The sequence below is a fragment of the Pseudochaenichthys georgianus genome, chromosome 17, assembly GCF_902827115.2.
Source record: "Pseudochaenichthys georgianus chromosome 17, fPseGeo1.2, whole genome shotgun sequence".
Taxonomy (NCBI): domain Eukaryota; kingdom Metazoa; phylum Chordata; class Actinopteri; order Perciformes; family Channichthyidae; genus Pseudochaenichthys; species Pseudochaenichthys georgianus.
The window spans coordinates 31,025,048-31,047,644 of record NC_047519.1 but is presented as its reverse complement, the minus strand read 5'-3'; the positions used below and the strand labels follow the sequence as shown (position 1 = coordinate 31,047,644).

The 22,597-nt window shown below is 43.7% G+C and overlaps 1 protein-coding gene across 4 annotated transcripts in view; it reads left to right on the top strand.

Annotated features, from left to right (window-relative positions):
* The first annotated feature begins 765 nt into the window (after window positions 1–765).
* LOC117462757 (macrophage mannose receptor 1-like) overlaps window positions 766–22,597 on the top strand; it is a 46,720-nt gene continuing 24,888 nt past the window's right edge. For 3 of the 4 annotated variants that reach the window (XM_034105062.1, XM_034105063.1, XM_034105061.1), the window contains exons 1-16: window positions 855–942; window positions 1,242–1,598; window positions 1,928–2,098; window positions 3,550–3,705; window positions 3,827–3,937; window positions 4,652–4,789; window positions 4,892–5,071; window positions 13,263–13,417; window positions 13,688–13,801; window positions 14,516–14,631; window positions 14,808–14,956; window positions 15,043–15,242; window positions 19,526–19,647; window positions 19,846–19,924; window positions 20,017–20,161; window positions 20,351–20,389. In XM_034105062.1, coding sequence (XP_033960953.1) covers window positions 870–942; window positions 1,242–1,598; window positions 1,928–2,098; window positions 3,550–3,705; window positions 3,827–3,937; window positions 4,652–4,789; window positions 4,892–5,071; window positions 13,263–13,417; window positions 13,688–13,801; window positions 14,516–14,631; window positions 14,808–14,956; window positions 15,043–15,242; window positions 19,526–19,647; window positions 19,846–19,924; window positions 20,017–20,161; window positions 20,351–20,389 — 2,305 coding nt within the window. In that variant the 5' untranslated portion in view covers window positions 855–869. Of the gene's footprint in view, window positions 943–1,241; window positions 1,599–1,927; window positions 2,099–3,549; window positions 3,706–3,826; window positions 3,938–4,651; window positions 4,790–4,891; window positions 5,072–13,262; window positions 13,418–13,687; window positions 13,802–14,515; window positions 14,632–14,807; window positions 14,957–15,042; window positions 15,243–19,525; window positions 19,648–19,845; window positions 19,925–20,016; window positions 20,162–20,350; window positions 20,390–22,597 lie in introns of all 4 variants that reach the window. The other variant, XM_034105064.2, reaches the window with a different exon arrangement.

The following is a 22,597-nucleotide window of genomic DNA, read 5'->3' as shown; positions in this document are numbered from 1 at the left end:
TTCAAAATAAAAAATAAAAATTCAGCAGCACCCTGCCAAGGCAGTAAACCTAGAGGAAACACTGGGTTAGTGTTCAACAACCATTTTATGAAACACACTAACTATGTTGAAAAATTATTTTAACACAACATTAATAACACTGGGGACTTTCTTGCAAACAATTCTCGAGAAGGCCTAATATTTGCTCAAAGACACACAAAAAAAAAGAAAAAAGTCAGCATTATGATAGCTTCCTTGATGGGAATATTACACAATCTGTTATCCAGTTAAAAGTGGAAGGGAAGAACCAAACGGCCAACCCCAATCTTCTTTGGTATCTGTGTGAATCATGCTTGGCATCAACCACAATTTGTATCACATCTGCTTCCACTGTCCTCACATAAGGGTGTTAAAATCAAAGCAGGCACTTTCATTTATATTCATGAATGTAAAAAAAATACCAATGTATATAAACAATAAATGCAATAACTGTTGGTTACCGTATTGGCTTGTAATGTATATTGAGATAGGAGAAAAACCTGTTTTGTTTTGCTGGCTATCACTTAAATTATCATTTACTCGAGCATTATACTAGTACTTCTTGTTTTTGTGTTTGATTATTATGAAATGGCAAATGAAAAAAAAAAGTGTTTTCTGGGAATGTGTATGAAGATGAAAAAGCCAAATGTGCAAGTATCAGCATTCGGGGTCTGGTTAAAAAAAATTGGAAGTGATATTTCAGAGGAAAAAAGTCTAAGACAAATGTTCAAAGGTTCTGACGACTTGGCAGGACAGGATGTGTCAGTACTATAAGATTGACGTTCAACAATTATTCACACACAACGCAGCAAGAAATGCATGGATAAAGTCTTCAGATGTGAGAAATCTCAATGGCAACCATGAGGATAACTTGTACAGCCTTAGTGCTCCTCATCCAAACATTACAATGTTTGGCTTCAGATGGTACAGTATTTCAACTTTTAAGGGATTTTGTTAGTTTGTTTAGATATGCACTGCTCTTTATGTGAGACTGCAGTGTGCATTCATGTGTCAGTTTGTGTCAGATGAGTTAAACGCATTCTTGTTTATTTGTTACTGTTCAATAGCAAACAGACTTAGTTTTTGTATATATATTTTAAAAGAGAACAGATGATTGTAACTTTGCTTATTAAAGTTCTCTTTATTTTTGAATTATTTTCAGTCAATGATAGACAAACAGTTGTTAATATATATTTTTAAAATGTGTCATTATTTCTTAACAGATTCACCATTTCAACTCACTAACAAGAACACTGGGTTTTGTTTGGTTAAAACAAATAACAACTGCAATGATGTACGCTGGACAAATGGGGACCGACTTCTGGTTCAATTGTCAAATAAGTGCCTTGGAGTTCAAGGTAAAAGTGTGGGAAGTGAAATAAGCCTCCATGAATGTGACGAAAACAGCGACCTCCAAAAGTGGGAATGCAAGAACGGGACATTGCTCGCCCTCAAAGGACAAGAGTTTTACATTGAGCTCACTGCAGACAACACAGCAGTTCTCTCTAAAACAGTCGGACCAAACGACCACCTTACAATTTCAGGGACGTCCAGTGGTGCTTGTGCAAGAACATACAGAGGTACAGTATACAAATGCAATGTTGTTAAGGAACTGCACTTTCCTCAGGGCACCCTACACCAAAACCGTTTCTCATTGGAGTTCAAGTTCTTAAAATAGATTACCAACATTTTTAGAGAAAACCTTTTAGAGAGATGATGTTAAAAATATATATTTACATGTTAGCTCTATTCAACAGAAGATTAACATAGTCGTACTCATGCATTGCTATTTACTTATTTATTTCAAAATCACAAAAACATATTTTCAGGATTCCTAACTGTTCAAATATAATCAAGCATTGTGTTGAAGTTGTCAAATAATTGTTGCTTTTTTTCTTGTAACTCTCAGAACTTTTTGCAATTAATGGAAATGCAGCTGGACTGCCGTGCATGTTTCCCTTCAAGTACAAAGACAAGTGGTACTCAAATTGCATTACGCTCGACTCTCCGGAAAGGCATCTTTGGTGTGCAGTTGAAACAAAATATCAAAGCGAACACTGGGGCTTCTGCCCAGTTACAAGTGAGTACTGCCAGTACAATATGTGACTCTTAATACTATTATTAGATTTTTATTTTAACCTGCTATTAACTCATTAATATGCATATTAGGCCCTTTAACACCTACATGTTTGCAGTACGAAAATCTGAATTTTTTGTTTGATTAGAACCACAATTACACGTGTCATTTGATTTACTTTAGAGACTAACGCTACTTTACAACCCTTTTCCTTTAATGAAGACAAAGATATAAAACTTAAAGGTCACCTATTATGCAAAATGCACTTTTGTATGTGTTTTATACATAAACATGTGTCCCCGGTGTGTAAGGTGACTCACAAAGTGTCAGAAAATACAACCCTCTCTCTTTTCCTCCTTACCCACATCTCTAAAAACGGGATACAACGGAGCTGATCCAAACTTGACGAGAACTTGACGTCATTACTAAAATGTGGGCTGGCTTCACATTGAACTCATGGCAACGTCCAGCCCAACCTATCGTCCCCTATCAGAAACTTCGCTGTATCAGAAACAATACGCGACGTGTTTTGGTAGTAATATGGTCTGTGTTTACATTAGCAAGGATCGCTAACACGACAAACATACTGTTTCAGAAATAATGCTTGATGTGGTTTGGAACATAATATGGCGTTTAATCAAGGCAGCGTTTAGCTGAGTTTCTGCCGGAAGTCAGCCTTCTCTTCACAGAGCTCACTGCTTGTATGCTGACGCTCCAAAGGGGCGTGGCCAGCAGCAGCTCAGTTACATTTAAAGGGCCAGACCAAGAATCAGCACTTTCATAACAGAGCTGAAATAGAGGGGTATGAGGCATGCTACAATGGGTGATCTGTTTTGAGCAAAACACTTCAGAGACATGTTTTGTATAGATATGGCCCTATAATATATCTTTCAAATATAGCATAATAGGTGAGCTTAAAAGTGGACCTATCATGCTATATTTGAATAGTATAATGTAGGACCATACCTATATAAGGCATATTTATACTTTTTATTTTTCAAGATACCAAACAGATCATGCATTTTAGCCATTCCTCATTTCGCTCAATTTAACACTGTCTTTGCATGGGCTGATTCTGTGAGAACAGCACCATCTACAGGCCTGGCATATGTACTACAGCGTTACCAGCGCTTTCGAACGGCAATGTCCGTGGCTGTCTCCTCCTGATTGGTGGAGTTGGCCCAATAGCCGTAGCGCCACTTCTGTGACATCATAGAAGTGTTCAAATCTGGATCAGTCTGTATCACATCCGTTGCAGCCCCTTTTTAATAGATTTGGGTATGGAGCAAAATAGAGAGGGTTGTGTTTTCTGACACTTGGTGAGTTCCCTGGAACACCAGGGACACATATTCATGTATAAAAAACGTACACAAGTGCATTTTGCATGATAGGTCACCTTTAAGTTCACAGGGAGAAAGTAGCAAACATAACATGTTTATGTTTTACATTCATAGCAAAAGGAGACTGGAATACACACCCTACCAAAGGAGAATATTACCAGCTCAACTCACAATCAGCTCTGACTTGGCCACAGGCTGAAGCCAGCTGCAAACAGCAGGGGGCCTCGTTGCTGAGTATCTACGATTTTCACCAGCAGGCTTTTGTCACAGGTAAGGTGACACTGACTCTGAATATATGCATATAAACATTGATCAGAAACTTTTAGCCACACAACTAATTAGTGGCATTGGGAAAGACTAAATGTTTTGTCCTTTTTGATTTCCATGCCAGCACTACTAGGTACAGGAGGTAATAAGCTTTGGACTGGTCTGTTCCTGGATCCAGAGCATGGCTGGAAATGGTCTAATGGGAGACCTTACCGTTATATGAATTGGGACTCTGGTAGGTATTTCCCTCTTTGTGGTTCTATTCTGATAAAATACAATTGCTATATCCTAAAATGTATAGGAAAATAAAATCAATGTTAGACAAAATAGAATCCAGTGTGTTGAAAACAAATGAATACTCAACAAACCACATCTCCATTTTGTTTGGCCACATTAAAGCTGAAACGAAGTCTATAATCTGGCATCTTAAAAAAAGATAAAAATGTGTGTCCAAGTTAGATGTAGAAAAGACCATTCAGGCAATTATTTGTTGAAAGTGTTCATGCACTACTAACTGGCCTCTCCAATAAAACCATTGGTCAGTTGCAACTGAAACATTCAAAAAGCAGCTGCTAGATTACTGACAAACACCAAGAGGAAAATTAAATCCCTTCCTTGGCTTCCTTTTAAATATAAAACTAATTTAAAGGCGTTATTTATTGTCTATTCAGTAAGTCACCCAAAGGTAGGCCTACATATATACACAAGCCAGGTATAGTAGGTTGTGCAGGGACCGTTATGCATCCCATTGCTCAAATCAGCTCTCCTTTCAACTAAAGTAGTCCAAATGTAGGGAAACACTTGTTTTCAGAGTTAGAATAAAAGAGTGATACTCCCATATTAATCTGTAAGGTTTATAAAAAGGTAACATGATCCCTCATCCATCAACTATAGAAGAATATGAAGCTTTGCTAAACCAACAGGTCAAGTAATTGCCGCTTTCTTTTAGGACATCCACTTGCTGATCCTGGACACAACTGTGCAATTGCTGATCCTGCTGTACAGTACTCATGGCAAAGTTCACTTTGCAGCAAGAAACTCGGATACATCTGCTACAGTAAAGCAGCCGAGGCACTGCCTACAAAAGGTGAAGAATAAGATCTATTTTACTCTACTCCACAAATCCCATTTCAAACTATTGTTAACATGTCAATCAATCAATATATTTATTGTTTATTTTCATGATCAGCTGCAGAGACAGGATTTTGTTCAGCCTCTTGGATTCCCTACAATGGCCACTGCTTCAACCTTAACCGCACTCAGAAAACATGGCCTGATGCCCAGAGAGACTGTCGCTTTGAAGGAGGGGACCTCGCCACCATAAGAAATGTGGAAGACCAAAGTTTTGTAATCTCTCAGCTTGGATACAGTATGTGAACAAATTAAAACAAAAATAAGTTATCTGTAAAGACATTATATGGAGAAACGTCCAAAAGAAAAAAATTATGTAGAGACTCATATAAAAAGAATTCCTCTTAATCATCATTTCCGCTTTCTTCTTCTTCTTCTTCTTCTTCTTCTTCTTCTTCTTCTGTGGTGGAGGTGTGTTTTTGAAGAGGGAAGAGGGATTTTCACTTTTAGTTCGTTTGTTTCTGTTTCAATCGTTTTCTTTCACTGTATGATCTTACGTGGGGATATTTGTACTCTTTCCAAGTAAGGTTAATTTGTTTTTCCGTGCCTCGTGGCTGGGATGGCGTCCTTCGGGGCGCCGCCGGTGTCTCTGAGACACGGAGTGCGTTTGGTGGCTCAGGCCGCAAGCACAGTGGAGCAGGTGCTGCTGGCTGTGGGGGAGCAGGTAGGCCATGTAAACATCTCCTATGCTTCCCGCATGAACAAAGCGGTCGTGGTCTTTTTGAAAGACCAGAAATATGTAACCGAACTTATTGAGAGCGGATTAATGGTAAACGAGGAATATATCCAAGTTTCGCCGTTGGCGACACCGTCCACGCGGATCACTGTGTCTGGCGTTCCTCCATTCATCCCGAATGAAGCGCTGGAACGGGAGCTGAAGCGGTTCGGTAAGTTTGCCAGTAATCTCCGCACTGTTGCTCTGGGGTGTAAAGATGAAAAGTTAAGACATGTCCAATCTCTACGGAGACAGGTGTTCATGTTTCTGACTTGTCCCACTCAGACACTGGATGTGTCTTTCCGGGTGAGGCATGAAGAGGGGTTTTATATGGTTTATGCGAGCTCAGGGAACGTAAAGTGTTTTGAGTGTGGGGAGTTGGGTCACAAACGTGTTGCATGTCCACAGAGACGGCACGCCGCTCCGCCGGGTGCGGCCGAGCCCGGGGCCGCCGAGCCCGAGGCCGCCGAGCCCGTGGCGGCGGACCCCGTGGCGGCGGGGCCCGGGGCGGCGGAGCCCGTGGCCGCCGAGCCCGTGGCCGCCGAGCCCGGGGCCACCGAGCCAGTCGCTGGGGCGGCCGGGGCCGCTGGGTCGGCGGCCGCGGAGCCCGGTGTCGCGGGGGCTGCTGTTGCACCCGCCGGGGCCCCAGGGGCTGCGGATGAAGTAGAGATGAATATCGGGAGAGATGAAACGGGGATTGTAGAGAATGTGGTGAGTGTGAGAGGAGAACATGTGGAAACAGGTAAACGGGTGGGAGATGATGTAGCGGGACAGGTGAGGACCGGGGCTGTAGGACAGGTGGAGGCTGTTGGCACACAGCAGGAGCTGCCGTCTGGTTCTGGGAGGCAAACAGAGCTTCAACAGGCTGCAGACATTAATGAGGTGACAGAGATGGACACAGACGGTGAGGGGGATTCTGACTGTGTTTCAGTTGCAGATAGTCTCTCTCATAACGCAGAGATATATTCTTTGGAAGAAATTAATGTCTTTTTAGATGAGTCCTTTGGCAAGGCAGTGGAAGTGAGAGAGTTTTTCCCTGACACTAACGAGTTTCTTCACACAGTGAGCACTCTTCAGAAAGTTGTAGGGTTAGACCTGCTGGATGAAAAGAAACGCTATCGTCTCAGGAAGCATGTAACTAATATGAGAAAAGTTCCGAAAGGAAGCAAAAAAGGGGGGAAACTGAAAAGGTCTAAATAATGTCAACATGATCATGCAACACTGGGTGTCTGGGGGGGTCAGTATGTACTCAGTCATGGCTCAAACCTCAGTGCTGGAGTAGCTGTTTTTTTCTCCCCCTCTCTAAATGTTAAGATTGTATCCAGCACAGAGATAGTGGCAGGTAGAGCCTTGATGGTGAAGGTGGAACTGTTAGAGTTTTTTTTCACTTTTATTAATGTTTATGCACCCAATCAGGGCCCTGCACGTGTATCTGTGTTTCAGTTATTAAAAGATGAGTTGGACACTAGTGTACAGGGGGAGTGTGTGATACTGGGGGGGGACTGGAACGCTTGCACTAATGTCACTTTAGACAGAATAGGACGGGAGCCGCATCCTCAGTCGTCCCTTTTACTGTCACAGGTGATAAGAGAGGCTGACTTAGTGGATGTGTGGAGGATGAAACACCCCTCTGTTAAACAATACACCTGGATGAGAATGCTAGATGGGGGCGTCAGTGCAGCCAGGCTAGACAGATTTTACATGTCTGCTTCTTCTATTACTCGTGCAGTGAACTGTCACATCCAACCGGTTGGTTACACAGACCATCAGCTAGTTTCTTTAGATTTAGTTTTATCCAACACAGAGAAGCCGAGATCGTTCTGGCAGTTTAATGTTAACATTTTACAAGATTTGACTTTTTGTGAGAATTTTAAATTATTTTGGATCAACTGGAAATCAAAGAAAGAGTCTTTTCCCTCCCTGAGTCAGTGGTAGGAGGTAGGAAAGGCTCAGATTAGAGTGTTCTGCCAACAGTATACAGCCTACTCCACTGCAAACATTAGGAGAGCTATAGAGCAGTTAGAGAGGGAGATCAGAGAGTTAGAGTGTGTCTGCTCGAAATATAGAACAGTCCCTCCTAAAACAACAACAGCTTAACTGTTTTCTTCAGGAGAAGGCCAAGGGAGCCCTGATCAGAGCCCGTTTCACTTCCATGAGAGACATTGATGCACCAACCACCTTCTTCTTCAACCTGGAGAGGTCTGTGGGCCAAAGGAAGCAGATGGTATGTCTGCGTCTCCCTGATGGACAGGTAACCTCTGAGCCTGCTGAGATGAGGAGGCATGCAGTGTCCTTCTACACAGACCTGTTCAAAGCTGAAGGTTGTGACATGGAAGCTGCTGATGAACTTCTTCAGGGTCTTCCACAGCTGAGTCCAGCCGAAAGTGACACCCTGGGCTCTGACATTACGCTGGAGGAACTGACCTCTGCGGTGACACAGATGGCCTCCGGCAAGGCTCCCGGCATAGACGGTTTACCTGCAGACTTTTTTAAACATTTCTGGAGTATTCTGGGACATGACTTGCTAGAAGTGTTGATGGGGTCTTTTGGGAAAGGGACTCTTCCAGCTTCCTGTCGGCGTGCAGTGATTTCACTGTTGCCTAAGAAAGGAGATCTAACCCTGCTGAAGAACTGGAGACCTGTGGCTCTCCTATGTACGGACTATAAGATACTGTCAAAGGTCTTAGCTAACAGACTGAAGGTTTTTATCGAACTTCTTATCGGTCCTGATCAGACATATTGCATCCCTGGCAGATCAATTGTGGACAATTTGTTTTTGATGAGAGACACTTTTGATGTTTGTAAACTGTATAATATAAATGTTGGTATTATTTCTATTGACCAGGAGAAGGCGTTTGATCGTGTGGATCACACTTTTCTGGCTGCCACATTGCAGGCTTTTGGTGTTGGGGAGCATTTTCTGTCCTGGGTGAAGTGTTTGTACAGTGATGCATGTTGTGTTGTGAAGGTGGGGGGAGGGCTGAGCAGACCTGTACCAGTTAAAAGGGGGATCAGGCAGGGCTGCCCTATCTCAGGCCTATTATATAGTATTGCCATCGAGCCGCTTTTGTGCAGACTTAGAAACCGGCTGAGGGGCCTGTGTCTGCCAGAGTCAGCTCAGGCCCCCCCGGTGGTTGTATCAGCTTATGCTGATGATGTCAGTGTTTTTGTCCAGGGTCAGCGAGATATCCAGGAGCTACAGGACAGTCTAGCTTTGTACAGGAAGGCTGCTTCAGCCAAAGTTAATTGGGAGAAGAGTGAGGCAGTTTTGGTAGGTCAGTGGAGTCTTGAAAATAGGCCCAGTCTTCCTGGTAACCTTAGCTGGGGAAACAAGGGTTTAAAAGTCCTGGGAGTTTGGTTGGGGTCTGAGGACATGGTGGCACAGAACTGGGAGGGATTGCTGGAAAAGGTGCAAGCAAAATTAGCCAAATGGAAATGGCTGCTCCCCCAGCTGTCCTACAGGGGAAGAGTTCTTGTCGCCAACAATCTGGTTGCCTCGTCTCTGTGGCACAGACTGCAGGTGTTAACCCCACCGCCGGGCCTCATGAAACAACTGCAGCGGCTCCTCGTGGATTTCTTCTGGTCGGGTCATCACTGGGTGCCAGCATCGGTCCTGTACCTGCCCGTGGCGGAGGGGGGGCAGGGCCTCGTGGATATTACTGCAAGGACTGCTGCTTTTAGACTGCAGGCAGCTCAGCGGCTGCTGTATGGTGCCTCTCCCTGCTGGCTGGCTATGGCCCGGCTGTTGCTCTGGAGGGCGGGGGGCTTTGGTTTTGATAAACACCTGTTTCTGCTGAAGGCCCCTGCGTACAGAATCACTGGACTTACACCTTTTTACTGCTCAGTCATCAATGCCTGGAAGATTCTGAGTTTTACCAGACCACCCGACCCCCGGCCTGGGATGTGGCTGTTTGAGGAGCCACTGTATGACACTGGTTTTCTTTCTGGAATCCTTTTCTCTTCAGCCACCCTAAAGAACGCGTTAATTGAAGCGGGAGTGGTAAAACTTGGCCATTTGACGGGGGTCTCCATGGAAACACTGGCTGAGGTGACGGGCATTCGATCAACCCGAGTTCTGGAGAACCTGGTAGATGAGGTGTGGCAGTCGCTGTCGCCATCCCACCTGACTTTTGCTCTGGATGCAGATCTGGCTGACCAGTGGAGAAAGGGACATGAGTATGTCTTTCCTTCCTTGAGTGTGGGTCCTGCGGTGGGGGAATGGAGAGAGGAGGAGGGTCTCCTGCTATCACTGGGGACTCTAACACCTGCAAAGTTCAGCTCCTGCAATGGGAAGAAGCTATACCTTAGCTGCGTAAAGGTGTTAAACCTCAGCTCGCTTGCAGGCGTCAGAGAGTCGAGGTGGACGGATGTGTTTGGCTTGGGCTCTTCCCCTCAGGGCAGCTGGCGGATCCTGTATAAATCTCCGGTTGAAAAACGGATGGCTGACATCCAATGGAGAATTGTACACGGTGCAATAGCCACTAACAAATACAGAGCTCATTTTGACCCAGGCACAAGGGGAGGCTGTCCGTTCTGTTTTATGGCAGAAACATTGGAGCATTTAGTCGTGTCCTGTCCCAGATTGGCTGGTCTTAAAAAAATGTTACAGGGGTGGGTGGAAGGGTTCGGGGAGGTTTTCTCCATACCACTTTTTGTCCATGGCCCCAAATACATCCTGAAAAAGAAGGAAACCCTACTATTGATGAATTTCTTGTTTGCTAATGCAAAATTAGCAATCTGGAAAAGTAGGAAGAACCAACTTGCTGGAGTGGGATGGACGGATGCAGTGCTCTGTCTGAGGGGGCTGGTGGCAGCGCGTCTGAGGGTGGAGCATGCGTACTATACGCTGATCAATCATCTGCAGGGGTTTCTGGATGTGTGGGCTGTGGGGCAGGTTCTGTGCTCGCTGGGGGAGAATGACTCTCTCATATTGAAGTTTTAAAGGATAGGTGTAGTTTTTGTTTTTAAAGTGTGTAAAAGAGGATGTTTTTAAATGGGTAAAACGCTTTTCAAATGATATTTATTTGGTAGTCATGAAAATCTGTTTATTTATTTGATTGTGTAATGTTTTAGTTTTGTTGCGACTCTTTTGCAGGGTGGTTGTATGTTTAAAACAAATGCAAATAAAATTTGTTTTAAAAATCAAAAAAAATCTTCTTCTTCTTCTTCTTCTTCTTCTTCTTCTTCTTTCACTGAATAGTTTGGCTCTCAATAACTTCAGCATACTTTCAGCTACAGAAAACCATTCAAATACCAAACTATTCAGCCTTTTCAGCACATGATGGGAAACTTTCAACTTTTTCAAAATATTGTATACTTTTTGAAATATTGAGCTTTTTAAACTCTTTTTTTAACATGTAACTTAATGGGAGGAACCTTCAAATCCTCTTTTACCTACACCATGCGCCAAATGCTACTCCTTCCACATACTTTCAGCTAGAGACTTCATTCCAACTTTAAAACGGTCACAAGACATTCAGCTATACAACTTATTCTTCAGATTTTTTATATTATTTACACTTTTTGACATATTTAACTTAGTTTGGAGCTTGGTAAAGAGGCCTCCTTCAAATGTTAACATTAGTGTGTATTGCGCAGCTCGTTAAGGGTTAGAGTGCATGATGTCACATCTAGAGTGGAGGAGAGCTTGAAATTTGCCTTAAATGTTTTTTTCAAACCTGGCATAATTCCCAAACCCTACACTCCTTGGACATCATTTTATGCTTGAATTGTAGGAAAACTTTCAACATTAAACTTTCAACATTAAGGCCCATTGTAAATTCAGCCTCATCTTTCATCACAGCACCAGCTGCACAGCTTTAGTTAATCTGCCAAAAATGCCACATTATTGACCCGAAAGTACACAAAAAGCATACTTGAGACGCTCCTCAGGGTCCTGACATGCTCACAACGTAGACATTTTACCGATAGCAGCTACCGTTTTTCAACTATAGTTGGAAATGTAAGCGGTTTATCTCTCATTCACATCAATGGAAAGTGGATCAATGGCTCTCCTTTCACTGATCACTGCACATCACCATGGTAACCTTTGATCTCTGGGCTCACACACAGGTGTTTGTTAACGTCGTCACCTCAAAACACAAACACACAGGGTGCTTCTTAATGTTGAGGAAGGCTGCTCCAGAGCCACTATTTCAAGCATACTACATCATCGAGTGCCGCCGAAGGACTGTTCCAATGTCCAGCATACTTAGAATTCTACCGAGCCCGGCGTACTTCGTAGCGAGAAATTGCGAGGCTGCACATGTGTAGACTCCGCAGTCTTAAAATCCCCACAACGCTTTGCGCACGGACCAATTTCACAAAATCTGTGGCGTAAAATGTAAGGCGGGGCCTCTCATATGACGCACCCTGCACACTTGCTCGCCTGTTCCACTCGTCGTTTTCCGAATGCCAGGAAGGATTCTTGACATGTGCTACCAAGCAAACGTCCTCGACATTGAGAAACACCCACAGACTGGAGTTTAACAGACTGTCTCAGCCTATTATTTTCTGTCTGATGGAGACTTCATAGTGACTTCAACATGTTCCACATATTTTATACATTATTGGTTATACATATGGTTTAGTTCAAAAAGTTTGCAGTTAAAGTGTTTTTACTTTATTTTCTCTTCTTAATACACATTCATTCACTACTACTTACATTTAATATCTAACTCCTTCAGCCTACTTTCAGCTACAGAAACCATTCATCTATTACATTATTCAGCTATTTCAGGACATTGAGGCTATACATTTTTGTTTTTTATACCTTTTTTTAAACTTTTCTTTTAAATATTAAGCTTCTTCACTTTTTTTCCTACTCTTCCAGTTTAACATTTCACTTTCAAGTTTTCAACAAAGTCATTGCACTGCATTTGAGCTGTAACCATTTTTTTATTCAAATCATTTCACTTTTCTGCATTTCTCCGCTAAGTTCAGCAACACACTTACTTGGTTTCTTTAGCTTAAAGCAGCTACGGAGACCATTCAACTAATAAAATATTCAGCTTTTTCTGAATTTTTAGCTAAATTGAGCAACAAATGTTTACAGCAGGGGTAGCCAACACGGTGCCCGCGGGCACTTAGTCGCCCGCAGGGGCAACGTGAGTCGCCCCCGCGGGGCATGTTCTAAAAATAGCTCGCCAAGCAAATCCAAAATGTATAAAATACACAAAACAAAAAAGGAAATGTAATTAAAATAATCTATCCTAGGGGCTTTATGTGCACCTGATTGATGCATTTCACTTCAACATTTTATAAAACATCTTCCCGGGGGAGCATGCCCCCAGGCCCCCCTAGAGGAGGTGAGGCCTGTCCACCCCCAAATAAAGCAGGTTAAAATAATTAGATTGCAAACATGTTCTTTTAGTAAACACTGAAAACGAGTCCCACAGACCCAAACAGCACACAGGTTAAGGGTAAGCATATTAACGTTAAAATGTGCTAAATATATACACTGCAAAAAAAAAAAAAAGTAAAAGTAGCCCCCGACTTGTTTTATTTTTTGAAAGTAGCCCTCACCCTAAAAAAGTTTGATGACCCCTGCAGGATTCACATGCAATTTCAGCAGGGAAGGTATTTTCTAGTTTCTATTTACATCCTACTTTGTTTTTTTTTGTGATTTTCCTTGGCTATTAATCATTAGGAACATTAAGTTAATGGCAACATATTTTTTTTGGTAATACTTTTTTGTTTGTGTCTGTATCTGCAGAATCCACTGATGACCTTTGGATTGGATTGAATGACAGGAAGACAGAGGGACAGTTTGACTGGATTGACCACTCCACTGTCAGTTTCACTAGCTGGGAATTCGGTAAACCTGCTGTTTCCACTGACATAAAGGACTGTATTCTCATCAGAGGAGAGGTAAGGAGCACTATGTGCACATGTTACCTTTAAATACTGTCTTTGGCATTAACAATAGCTCTTTAACCTGATTTATCAGGCAGTAATATTACTACACTTAAAAAAAACACACTACAGTTTGTGTTAAAATGAATAAATAGAGTACATGATGTCTGTATCCTAAGTATGATATACTGTATGTGTACAGTTTTAAGATGTATTACTGTATTGGTTGTAGTACCCTTTAGTTAGTCTTTACATCAATAAATATGTATTGGTACTTTGTTACAGAATGGGAACTGGGCTGACCGTGTGTGTGAGGAGAAACATGGCTCCATTTGTATGAAGATGAGTGCCTCAATTCCCTCTGGGAACGAGGTGGAGCAGGATAATGGCTGTAAAAGGGTGCGTTAAGTTTATCTGTTTTTTACATGATTAAGAAAAAGTGTATCACGTTTTTTATCCTTTGTTTTAGGTAAGTATTTTGGTTATATCCAATGCAGCAGATTGAAACACTGCAGGTAGAGTCAGCATATATATGTGCACATATGATAGCTAAGCTTGGTAGAACTCTACATGTGTAGGAAAGGGTTGTCATCGTAGAATGGTTGACAATTCATGGTAAATAACGAACAGCAATTTTTGCTTTAAAGGTCCATCACTACTATGTGACAGATATTTTCCTCAACAAGACCAAAATAAACAGCAAAACTCAAAATAATATTACACTTATATACAGTTGGACTGACACACAGTTTCAAATGAATACTAATGTGCAACCTTACTTTGTTAGAAAAATAAGGCAAATCACTTAAACCTTATTGCCTTAAGGTTTTTTCAGCGTTTAATAGGGTTATACAATAGTAAAAAAGAAAGTCCTTAAAAAAATCAATGAATGCCCATTAAATCAAATATTCAACTTTATGATATTTGCATTAGGGCAGAGTTTATCTTGATCTTAGAGGATATTTTTTGAGACTTTAGTCATGATAGCATCTTTTCTTTTTCAGATATTAGATACAGTAAGCAAGTTAGAAAAAAATGCTACGGTGAAAGTTGGTGGGGTGATGGAAATCTTACAATTGTCTTTTTTCAAATTATTGTTTTTCATCAATCCAGGGGTGGAGAAAGCATGGCTCTTACTGCTACTTTATAGGGATCCAGACCAAAACCTTGGAGGAAGCTAAAGATGACTGCAGGAGATCAAATTCTTACTTAGCTGATGTTTCAAATGCGTAAGAATACGTATATTATTCAAAATATTCTGATCATCACTACATTTCAGAATTTCCAACTTATGAGAAGATTCAAAGAAATGTAAACAATATTGAATTCCTAAAAATGTTTGTCTCTGTAAAACATTTGACTGACACCAGAAATCCAGCGACCCTAACGGTTTAACTATTTCCAGAGTGGATAATGCCTTCCTTGTCAGCTTCGTTGGGTTGAGACCAGAGAAATACTTCTGGCTGGGCCTCTCAAACCAGAATGACATCGATCAATTTGTGTGGACCAATGCCAACTCAGTGAGGTTTACTCACTGGAATGCTGAAATGCCAGGTATGGCGACATTCTAAAATCTATAAGATGACTCAGAAAAGGGCCTGAAAACTGACAATTCATAATTTCTCCCTCAACCATTTAAGGTCACCGACAGGGATGTGTTGCCATGACGACAGGGTTTTTTGCTGGCCTCTGGGATGTGCTGCCCTGCACCAATAAGGAGAAATACATCTGTAAACATCTGGCAGAGGGGGAAGTTTTAACCCCTGCACCACCTAGTGTTACCCCTACAAAATGTACAGTAGACTGGACTCGACTGGGATCAAGAAACTATTGCTTTAAGGTATTATTACATGTATTAAAAAAATATAATAATAAAAAGATTAGAGGATAACTTATGACAATACTCAGGGTTTTGTCTAAAGCGGGTAACAGGGGCGCTGCGCCCTCTTACCAAAATGCAGATTTTCTCCGTAAAATGTTAAAGTGATGCCAGAAAACAATATTTCTGTTTGTCCAAAACTGTATCATTACAAAAAAATATGAAAATCATCATAGACTGTCAGGCGGCATAGACAGCTTTGTTTTTACGGAGCTCTGAATAAATAGGGGATCGATGTCCAATCGGTCTGCCTCTAGATGAGTGACTTACACAGGCTTACACTTAAACTGGGATTTCTGAATGATATCGTTTATTTTACTGTCCTTTTTTCAGCAGAGGAAGTAAAGAAACCGTTACTGGGGATTTATTTTTTGTTAAGGGGGCAATATATGACTCAGCAGGTTCAAGACATGAAGAAACTATAGGTTACTTACGTAACCCCAGCACTCAGAGTAACATGAAGTGAGATGTCTCACTATTAGGGGTGTTGAAAATAATCGTTTCTACGAGGAGACGTCTGCCGCTCCAAGGGATCAGTTTGTATGCCAGTGTGTGTGACTGGAGACAACGCAACCTCCCTTGGCGGTTCATACACGATATCGTGTTGTCTGTCCTCACGAGGACATGGTGTCCTCTGAGAGAAGGCAGGAAGCGTTTTAGGGTGGGGAACACCGCTAAAAGCTCCGGGTAATTTACGTGAGCCCGCTGGAGGTCTCTGCTCTAGATACCTCTCACCGGGCGACCTTCGTAAATACCCTATCAGCCTGTCTGACATGTGTCCGTGGTGACCACCTTCCGTGAAAGGACAGCACCCGTAGGCGCGTCCCGCACTAGAAAAGTCGGGTGTAGTGCCACTACGCATTACATAATAACCAATACTCTCCGCACGCCGTGGCGCGCGGGGTTTAGTTTTATTATGAGCCCCATGTTGAGCGGGTGCTTTACGAGGACATTTGTCTGCGTAATCTGACTCTGCTCGGCGGGTATTATAGATAAAACCCTTCTTTCTAGGAGAGAGAGGGCCTCTCTCTCCAGAATATGGGTTGACTCTGTCTGGGCTTGTGAAAACAGATAAAGTATAACTGTTTTGAGAAGCCCAGGCAGATGTCGTGAGTATCTCCTGCTGTATGCTCCTTAGAGCCAGCTGAGATGTCACGCTTACGGCTCCAGCCGGCACTGCGCATGCGTGTGACGGTGGTGCCTTCACAGCTCCAGCCGGCACTGCGCCTGCTGTTTTATGACAGAGGAATCAATCAATGTGTGACATGTGTTTGTGCGGACTTGAGGATGGTGTTTAGGCATCTCTCGAGGCGGCGGGAACACATTCACGGAGGGGAGAAGGAGGGGCTGTAACGCTGCTCGCTTCATCTTCCTCGACTGCTGGCCGAAATTCTGGGTTGGCTGAGCCTGAGCTGCAGCCGGAATTTTCTCGGCCAACTTGCCCTTGTCTCCAGCCTGGGTGGGGACTCGGGGTGGGCTGCGACCTCTGCGTCTTCGGTGTTTTAAACCGAGCAGAGTTCGAGGCAGATTGGGCAGAGGACTGCTGCTGCGAGAGCAGCGGCTGGACCCTTCGAGGGAGGCAGAGGTGGAGTGCCTCGTCCTCCCTCTTCTTCGTCTCACACCTCCTTTGCATGGAGGCGAGAGCGGAGCCAAAAATTCCCTCGGGAACGATGGGCATATCCAGCACATCCTCCTTTTCCCAGTCTGGGAGAGTGGTGAGGTTGAGCCATCTCGCTCTTTCCTGCACCACCATGATCCCAATTGCCTTGCCCGTGGCCTGGACGGCACAGCGTTGGACACGGAGACAAATGTCTGTGACCGCTGCCATCTCGTCCAGAGTGGCTGCCCCCGGGTTACCCGACAGGTCCTCGCAGAGCTCCGCTTGGTAGGCGGTTAACAGCGAGGACACATTCAGGGCCCTGGCGGACAACGCTGCCGCTTTGTAGGCCTTTTCAGTCATTGCTGACTGAAAACGGTCCGACTTTGTTGGCAGCGTGGGGTTCCAGCTTCTCCATTCCGTCACAGTCTACGTAGGTAGGAGGCACCCTGGATTGGGAACTTGTTGCTGAAGGGCCGGTCTCTCCACGAGACCGACACCTCATCCAACATCTCCGGGAAGACTGGAAGGAGTTGTCTCTTTTTCCCCGCTGCTTGGGGAAGATGTTTTCCCTCGTAGCGGGACCTGGAGGTCTCCTTGGCCATTTCGGGCCACGGGACGTTGAGTCTGGCCGCAGCGCGTTTACACACGGCCTGCAGGTCCATGCTCAGACCGGGCGAAGCTGGTGTGCTATCGCCCGGGAGAACAGCACTTGCCTCAGGCTTTGCAGCCTGAGCCGGTGACATGAAGGTGTCCTCTTCCTGTTCATCCGATTCGGACAGGAGGAACGCCAGGGCGTCCTCCTCTTCGTCCTCCTCGTAGTCAGGCCCGAGGACATCCTCCGCGGGTGAGACCATGGTGAGGTCTGACCGGGAGCCCCAGCTTGGTGGAGCGCGGGAAACCGTTCCCGCGTGTCTTGCCGTCACCGGGTCCCGGCCTGCCAGGGCGCGGGATTCCGGTTCTATAGCCATAGCAGATAGTGAGCCCCAGACCGACACGGAGAGGGGCTCACTCTCTGTGGCGGACGCCCCCGTGTCCTGACTGCCGGTCGGCGGGTCCGTGGACATGGGGGGGTCCTGTTCCGACAGGCTAGCTTGTCGAGCTAACCGTTGGCGGAGGCTCTTAACAGTGAAGCGGACGCAATGTCCGCATGAGCCGGGGTTTTCGATAGCGCCTCGGGCGTGTTCCAGCCCGAGGCAGGACGAACAGACCTGGTGTGTGTCTGTGCCTGATATCTTCAACCCGCAGCCGCAGAGTCGAGCCACCTAGTCCCTGACTCCTCTGGTGTGAGGGAGAGGGGCGTCCATCTTGGCCGCCTCGTGGCGTGGAGAGGGCCCGCTCTCGACAGGTGGGACGGGAGAAAAGATAAAACCACCTTGTCCTTAATCCGGAGAAAAGGACAGTGTGGGTCTTTTATTCCCGGAGAATACTGACTGGTGTGGCAGTATGCTCCTTTTTAATCATTTTCCCCTCCGTGGAGGAGAGAAAAGAAAAAACTTCCTCACTACCGTGGTGTCGGTAGAGAGGGAGCGAGCTAGCAACAGGTGTGCTGCTAGCTTAAAAAAAAAAAATCGGACCTACCTTACTTTCCGGGGAAGAGAAGGGCGAGGTCGATTTTAATACTAACTGGCGTTAGTACTACCGTCTTCCTGCAAAGCAGAAGGAGTAGCCGGCGAGCGCCCGTCGACCGAAATGGGAATTTGGGTTCAGTCTGTGGACAGTGAAGCTTGCCCGGCTACTGTAGAGATGTGCTCTGAAGCGAGAAGAGGTGTTTGAATGACGCATGCGTTGTGGAGCAAGCTACTTATAGGGGGTGACTTCCCCTGACGCTGACGTCAAGATCACCAGCCAATCTGGATTGGCGTAATGAGATTGATGCTTCTGTTTGCTCCGCGATGAGGCGCATCCCATAGTGAGACATCGAACGGAGTGTTATGAATGAGAACTATTGTTTTCTGCTTCGCTCTAATGCATTATTTTTGCCGGAAGTGGGCAGGGCAGTAATTTAGACCGGAAGTGATGTTAGTGCCCTCATACCATATTTTTCTAGAAAAAACCCTGATACTATAATACTCTATAAACACTCTTTATATTGCATCTACGATAATGAATGTTGGACATGGGATGCATTTTTTGTTTGGTCAAAACTAATTAAGGAAAATGTAATTCCTGCCCTTGCAATTTGAATTATATTATTGATTTTCTCCTCCGTGTTAGCTTGATGAGTCTGGTAACACATAACACAGAATAATATGGACTCTAGAATTAATAAATTAAATACTTACTAGCAAAATACTTTGCTGAAATGCAACTTTCAAAATCAAAAATGATCTTCAGTCAGCAGTATAAATATGAATTATCATATAACCTAATCCCTAATTGTTTTCTTAGATTTAGAATACCATTCTACTATAATATTTGTTATTATAAAGAAAACTGGCATTGCAGCGGGTGACCTGAATAGCAGGTGCCAATGCCATTCCCTGGTTCAGATACTTGTTTAAGTCTTTTCAATAACTGATAAACAAAGAATTGTAACTACTCAACTACAACATACAAAAGTCCAAAAAAACAACAACACTGCTTTCTTGTAGTGAAGTAACACTGCCAAACCATGTTGAAAATATTTTTCCTTGTGTTGTTGTAGCTGTTTGAACGGGAAAGCTCTGACTCGAAGACCTGGTATGAGGCCAGGGATTTCTGCATGGCCCTCGGGGGGGACCTGCTCAGTATCCACAGTTCTGAGGAGCTAAAATCAATACAAACACGGTACAGTATGAACTGTCAAAGTACTACAATAAAAATATACTGGTTAATGCAAAAGATAAGGGTCACCTAGTCAGTCAACAGAGCACTGGGGCATCCATCTACAGATTACTTCTAAATTAGGCAAAATGTTGTTCTTTTAATGTGTTTTAAACGTTTTGATAATTATGATAATATAATCATAATTTATATATTGTTCAGATATGATTCTGGAAGAACGTGGATTGGACTTAGTGCCCCTGACCCAACAACCGGTTATGTGTGGAGCGATGGATCTCCCGTGAGTAACCAGTATTCTAGTTTAATCGCTGTAACATTTAGTTAAGAATAACTTTATTACAATTATTATGTGTTTTTCTCTTGTTTTTACAGCTGCATTTTCAACACTGGGAGGTTGGAGAGCCTAACAACAGAAACAACGCAGAATCTTGCACTGAAATGCAAATGTATAGTGTTTGGAAATGGAACGATGTGCACTGTGAGAGGTACCGTAATTGGCTATGCCAGATCCGTGCAGGTAAGATGAGGAACTGAAACCATTTAGTTTGTTTACAATTTTTTCAAAGAAGAGCTTGTCACTCTTTTGTTACTGTTAATCATAATTCCCTAGGGTATTTTGGTAAACTCAACCTAAAGCGGCCTAATATCCCTCCAGTGCTCTGTTTAGAGTTCTGAGTAAAATGTTCTTCTGTCTATCTTCTTACAGGAGTAACTCCAAATCCAACCCCAGGCCCGGTCACTCCTGGTAAGTGGGCCATTTCATAACCATATAGAAAATACCAAACTTAACTGTGTATTGTATGCTTTAAATTGCTTCTGGTACATCACTGTGGGTTGATCCTCATTTAAAAGTAGTATTAAGTTGACCATGTTTACTTTATACACTGAACAAAAATATAAATGCAACACTTTTGTTTTTGCTCCCATTTGAACTCAAAGATCTAAAACATTTTCTATATACACAAAATAACCATTTCTCTCATATTGTTCACAAATCTGAAAAGATCTGATAGTGAGCACTTCTCCTTTGCCGAGATAATCCATCCCACCTCACAGGTGTGGCATATCAAGATGCTGATTAGACAGCATGATTATTGCACAGGTGTGCCTTAGGCTGGCCACAATAAAAGGCCACTCTAAAATGTTCAGTTGTATCACACAGCACAATGCCACAGATGTCGCAAGTTTTGAGGGAGCGTGCAATTGGCATGCTGACAGCAGGAATGTCCACCAGAGCTGTTGTCCATGAATTGAATGTTCATTTCTCTACCATAAGCCATCTCCAAAGGCGTTTCCAAGAATTTGGCAGTACATCCAACCGGCCTCACAACCGCAGACCACGTGTTACCACACCAGCCCAGGACCTCCACATCCAGCATGTTCACCTCCAAGATCGTCTGAGACCAGCCACTCGGAGAGCTGCTGCAACAATCGGTTTGCATAACCAAATAATTTCTGCACAAACTGTCAGAAACCGTCTCAGGGAAGCTCATCTGCATGCTCGTCGTCCTTATCGGGGTCTCGACCTGACTCCGGTTCGTCGTCGTAACCGACTTGAGTGGGCAAATGCTCACATTCGATGGCGTCTGGCACGTTGGAGAGGTGTTCTCTTCACGGATGAATCCCGGTTTTCACTGTTCAGGGCAGATGGCAGACAGCGTGTGTGGCGTCGTGTGGGTGAGCGGTTTTCTGATGTCAATGTTGTGAATCGAGTGGCCCATGGTGGTGGTGGGGTTATGGTATGGGCAGGCGTATGTTATGGATGACAAACACAGGTGCATTTTATTGATGGCATTGTGAATGCACAGAGATACCGTGACGAGATCCTGAGGCCCATTGTTGTGCCATTCATCCACGACCATCACCTCATGTTGCAGCATGATAATGCACGGCCCCATGTTGCAAGGATCTGTACACAATTCCTGGAGGCTGAAAACATCCCAGTTCTTGCATGGCCAGCATACTCACCGGACATGTCACCCATTGAGCATGTTTGGGATGCTCTGGATCGGCGTATACGACAGCGTGTTCCAGTTCCTGCCAATATCCAGCAACTTGGCACAGCCATTGAAGAGGAGTGGACCAACATTCCACAGGCCACAATCAACAACCTGATCAACTCAATGCGAAGGAGATGTGTTGCACTGCGTGAGGCAAATGGTGGTCACACCTGATACTGACTGGTTTTTGGACCCCCCCCAGACCAGACCCGGCGGCAGACATACATCTGTGGGCGGGCATTTCATTTACCAGGGCGGGCCCACCACCCGACCACCAGGCCCCACCTCATTTTAACGTAACATATGTGCATATATAGTTGCAGACAGATTTAGGCGTTATGTTTGTGCACGCAATGAAACCTTTTGAGCATAGGAAATGTACACAATAGATGCACAAAAATAACGCTACTTCAGCACCATGGATGGATTACCTATGAGTAATTTAAAACATTGAATTACATTACAGAAAAAAGCTGTGAGAATGCTGCATAATGTACTAAGAAAAAACAATGTATTGAGTCAAGGCTGTTAACATTTAAAGATTTAATAGAATATCAGACGGCTTTAGTTATGCAGCAAAAAACAGAATACTGCCAGAAAATATACAAATATAATATGCAAATGTGTTTTAATTTCAGAGGATGAGCATCAGGAGGAAATTACATGTTAAACATCAGTTTGCACGAACTACTTTAAAGCAGAGGTGTGTCTCTTGGCGTAAAGAAGTGGAATTAAACAAATAACAAATATATTGGCAAACATACAGTGAAAAGAACACACTGAAAAATACCCAATATTTTGTTCATATTAAAGCTTGAAAACAACGGCTTAGTCTACATCGTGATATGATTGTTTGCTACTTACACGATGTACTCAGGGTGGGCCTAATAAAGCTGTAGCCGACGTTTCCCAGATGAATGGAACCTCCTCAGCAACATCTCTTTCCACTCATT